Source organism: Ipomoea triloba, chromosome 1 (assembly GCF_003576645.1).
Source record: "Ipomoea triloba cultivar NCNSP0323 chromosome 1, ASM357664v1".
NCBI classification, from domain to species: domain Eukaryota; kingdom Viridiplantae; phylum Streptophyta; class Magnoliopsida; order Solanales; family Convolvulaceae; genus Ipomoea; species Ipomoea triloba.
Window position 1 is genome coordinate 18,707,541 of NC_044916.1, and position 4,338 is coordinate 18,711,878.

At 37.5% G+C, this 4,338-nt stretch overlaps 1 protein-coding gene and 2 long non-coding RNA genes across 4 annotated transcripts; all 3 read left to right on the forward strand.

The window, feature by feature from the left end:
• Positions 1-472: 472 nt before the first annotated feature.
• Positions 473-925, forward strand: LOC116009796 (uncharacterized mitochondrial protein AtMg00820-like). Its single transcript, XM_031248931.1, has 2 exons — positions 473-537; positions 631-925. Exons 1-2 carry the CDS (start codon positions 473-475, stop codon positions 923-925), a joined length of 360 nt encoding a protein of 119 aa, XP_031104791.1.
• Positions 926-1,222: 297 nt separating this feature from the next.
• Positions 1,223-2,506, forward strand: LOC115998746. Its single transcript, XR_004093960.1, has 3 exons — positions 1,223-2,173; positions 2,262-2,318; positions 2,454-2,506. It is a non-coding gene; the product is annotated as an uncharacterized LOC115998746 (long non-coding RNA).
• A 91-nt stretch (positions 2,507-2,597) lies between these two features.
• Positions 2,598-3,960, forward strand: LOC115998737. Of its 2 annotated transcripts, none has more exons than XR_004093959.1 (6): positions 2,598-2,660; positions 2,756-2,802; positions 2,959-3,006; positions 3,097-3,159; positions 3,371-3,477; positions 3,675-3,960. It is a non-coding gene; the product is annotated as an uncharacterized LOC115998737 (long non-coding RNA). The 2 variants fall into 2 exon arrangements; XR_004093958.1 differs by having other exon boundaries at positions 3,399-3,477.
• Positions 3,961-4,338: the final 378 nt, after the last annotated feature.

Consider the following 4,338-nt stretch of genomic DNA (forward strand, 5'->3'; position numbering starts at 1 on the left):
ATCTTATTAACTGTATGCCATCATCTGCTTTACACGGCAAAATACCTTACAACCTACTGTTTCCTCAAGAGCCATTACACAAACTTCCACTTAAGGTTTTTGGTTGCACTTGTTTTGTTCAGGATATTACTCCTGGCCGTGATAAACTCGCACCCAAGTCTTTGAAATGTATTTTTGTGTGGTACTCTAGGGTTCAAAAAGGTTTCAGATGTTATTGCCCTGACACACGTCGATTCTATGTATCACCAAATGTTACCTTCTTTGAAAACTCTCCATTATTTTCATCTGACTCTACAGGGGTTGTGGATTCTTTTCCTGATGTCCTACCAGTTTCCTCGTTTGAAGGTGGGATAGAAATGCCACTACCTCCTAGTGTCCTACCTCCCAATCCATCACAAACCCACACTATATCGTCGGTTAACATTGCCATCGACCACTACTGCTGCAAACATTGAACCTGCTGATTCATCTCATGAGCTGTCTCTTCCCTTGGATCCGGTTCCTGCTCCAGTTTCCAGTCCTTCCATTGCTAGTCGGGTAAGTAAACAGGTCTACCCGCAATCCATATCCTATATATAATTTTGTCTCTTATCATCGTTTTCCCCCTGTTTATAATGCCTTCATCTCCAGTTTATCATCTGTTTCTGTTCCTAAATCGGTTAAGGAGGCTCTTTCTCATCCTGGTTGGCAACAAGCTATGGTAGATGAAATAGCTGTTTTACATTCCTCGGGAACTTGGGACTTGGTTCCATTACCTCCTGGCAAAACAGTTGTTGGTTGTCGATGGGTCTATAACGTCAAAGTTGGACCAGATGGACATATAGACAAACTCAAGGCTCGACTCGTAGCAAACGGGTACACTCAAGTGTTTGGCGTTGATTACACTAATACATTCTCACCTGTGGCCAAGATCTCTTTCATCTAGATCTTTCTCTATTGCTGCTATACATCATTGGCCTCCACTACTACAAAATTGATCATATAAGTATAGCTTTACACTACACCTCTTAAAAGAGGTGTGGTGTAGTGAATTCTCTAAAATTAAAAAAAAAAAAAACACTACTTTTAGCGGCACCCACTGAGATTAGGTACCGCGAAAAGTAAATTATTAAAATAATAAGTAACTTTCCGTGGCACCTCCTACCAGTAGGTGCCGCTGAAAGTTACATATTATTTTAATAGTTTACTTTTCGCCGCACCTAATCTTAGTGGTGCTGGGAAAAGTCTATCCCCTTTTCTCAAGAATCACGTCACTCAGATCTACGAGCATACTTCTCCATTTCTCCTTTTCTAGTGCTTCTTCATCGCGACCATTCCCTCCGACATTACAGCGAAGCAATGAAACCACTCCTTGAAGATGCTTAAGCTTAATTGAATCAGATGAATGTAATATATCACCGTATCACACTCAGCTCTAGGCTTAATTTAGAGGGATGTGATGCCTTCAGATCTGTCGACCACCATTTCCTCTCCATTTTGCCGCCAACAGATCTGAAGCCGCCGCCGTCGCCGCCTCCCTTCCTCTGCGGAAGCTGCCATCCGATGCCACCGCCAAGCCTCAGCCGCCCTTTTTCCGCCGGAGCTGCCTCACTCACGACTGCCACCACTCCGGAACTATCGATTTATTTATTTATTTTATATTTAATTTATTTCAATTTTCTGTTGATTTATTTCAAATATTGTTATTATTGTGATATTTTAAGAAATTTATTGAGTTTTTGTTTATTTATTTCGAATTTTAGAGTTATTGTACTTACAATTTTTTACCAAACAACTATACTTTGCTTGATGTGCTTCTGTGTCTATTGCAAATTCATGTTAATGACAATTTTTAAGGGGAAATAGCCCATATCTGCTTTGATTAAACCAATGAAAAAACCTACTCAACCTAGCCTAAGTAGAGTTACTGGTCAATATTTATGCATTTTTGAAAAGGAGAGAAGAGGAGATTATTTGGGTAAAACTGTTCAGGTTTGTCTTATATTTGGAATTTTTACTTTGTGTTCATCGTATATAGTGTCAGTTTGTTACATGTATGATACAATTCTTGTTCAGGTTGTCCCTCACATTACAAATGCCATTCAAGAATGGATTGAACGCGTAGCAGCCATTCCAGTTGATGGAAAAGATGGCCCAGCTGATGTATGTGTCATAGAACTGGGTGGAACTATAGGTACACTAACAATTATCTTCACATGGGATAGCATTAATTCTTTCTCTGCATAGGTTGGACTGAGAATTACCTCTCTTATTTGGTGTAGGTGACACTGAGTTGATGCCATTTATTGAGGCATTAAGACAATTCTCATATCGCGTTGGTAAGGTTCTCTGCATAGCACTACGGTATCTCTCTGTCTGGTTCTTCTTAATGCAAGTGATGTGTGTATGTTTATTTCACCTAAATATAAGGATTGACGGACTGACTTCTGAGGATGATTTCTATTTTTTATCAGCAACTTGATGAGAATGTCAAGGAGAAATTTCCCGGTTTTGCCATGTTCCGGTATGATTAGTGCATATCATGTATGGACCTATTCTATATGCAGTTTAATTTGTAAGGCTACTTTTGATGTTCTCTGCATGTTTTTCACTCCCAAGTAGAGAATATTGTCTCTCTTTATGATGTTTCCAACATATGGCATGTTCCTTTGCAGCTAAGAGTGAGTAATTGTAGTATATATAGTTTGTTTGTTTCTAATCTTTCCTTTATATTTTGATACAATGCATAGTAAATCATTTGTTTCTTTTGGTTTAGGACTAGAAGGCGCATAAGGCCATTTTGAGAGCCCTGAACCTCAATGGGTTTGTCTAATAGGCTCCTTGATTGTTGCATTGTATTATTCTTCAATAATTTATTGTTTGGATTTTGGAACTTTTTTTTTCCTGAATATTGAGCATAGTTATTACATTGTAATCTATTTTTTCTATTGTTATGATATTGTTCTTTATCACCCTCAGAGTTGCAAAGGAACATGAATTGAACTTTGTGACTTGCTACATAAACCAGTAGGTTCCCTAAATTCCTAAATTTTGAAAGGAAATGATTCCCTTTTATTTGTTTTCCTCTTTCTAAACTCAATCCTATTTGATTAACAGGTAAGAGTGACCATGGTTGGAAAGTACACGGGCCTGTCAGATTCTTACCACTCTGTACTGAAGGTGAACTTATTCATCTTTGGCATCGTTTTCGTCTTCTTTTTTCTTTTATAGGATAGTTGTTCACTGGATTCTAGTATCTTTGCATTGTGCACATTGGTTTGGCCAATGTTGATTCTTTGTATTCAAATATGACATATATGGATAAATCTGATTTCAATAACATTTCTCTTTAGTTCATCTCTTTTATAATTCTTACTTTTCCTTGGATCAGAACTATCTCATGTGCTTTGTTTACTCAGTAAAAGCTTAAGCTAGAAATTGAGGAAGCATATAAGAACAAGAAGGCTTGAGGATGTGAGACAACTTGGATATGACAGGGTACATCATTTTATTTTATTTTTTTGTGATTTTATTTCAAATTTGCAACTTTTCAGTTTGGACTGGGTGCTAATGCTTTCTATGTAAGCATGATATTTTTGCATTTGGCATATTTTTTCATATGGTGAACTGGAACCAGTGGATATTTTCAGATAATGTTACTTCAGTTAGTATAAATTTCTTTTTCCATGTTGTAGGAAAATTGTCTTTTAACACTGAAGAACGAAGTCGAGCATTGTGTTAAAATGGCAGAATTGATAGAATATAATTTGGAAGATGTTCATGCTGCTATCTTAGCAATCCGTGTTGCACTTGCAAAAGGAATGAGTTGGGATGATCTAGCTCGTATGGTGAAAGAGGATAAGAAATCTGGGAATCCAATTTCAGGACTTATTGACAAGTTGCATCTTGAAAGAAATCACTACTACAAAAATACCTTTTAACGTCGGTTATTTTTCGGCGTAGTTCTAGCAGACGTTATAAATAAATTATACGACGTCGGTTTTTAAAAATTGACGTGATATATTATTTTTAAAATTTTAAATAAGTACTTACGATGTTGGTTTTTTCAAAAAACCGACGTCGTATCTCGTTTTTAAAAAATTAAATAGAGTTACGGCGTCAAAAAACTGACGCCATATCTCTTTTTAATAATAAAAAACTGTAAAATCAATGAGCGGCAGATCCTCCATTGTTGGGAGATGGTAGTAGTAGCTTGAAGAAGCAACGCCCAGTGTAAGAGTTGAAGAGGCTGAGAAGAGAAGGTCCAGATCCACGAGGATGCAGTTTGTATCCAATAAAGGTCCCGATCCACGAGACATATTCTTCCTTGGCGGTCGCCGGCCGCGAGGAGGAAGTGGT

What these genes read in the sequence shown, in the direction of transcription:
- LOC116009796 (XM_031248931.1), top strand. Translation starts at nt 473, where the DNA reads ATGAGCTGTCTCTTCCCTTGGATCCGGTTCCTGCTCCAGTTTCCAGTC. An exon ending in GTCCTTCCATTGCTAGTCGG is followed by an intron (nt 538 to 630) that starts GTAAGTAAACAG and finishes CTTCATCTCCAG; the next exon opens with TTTATCATCTGTTTCTGTTC.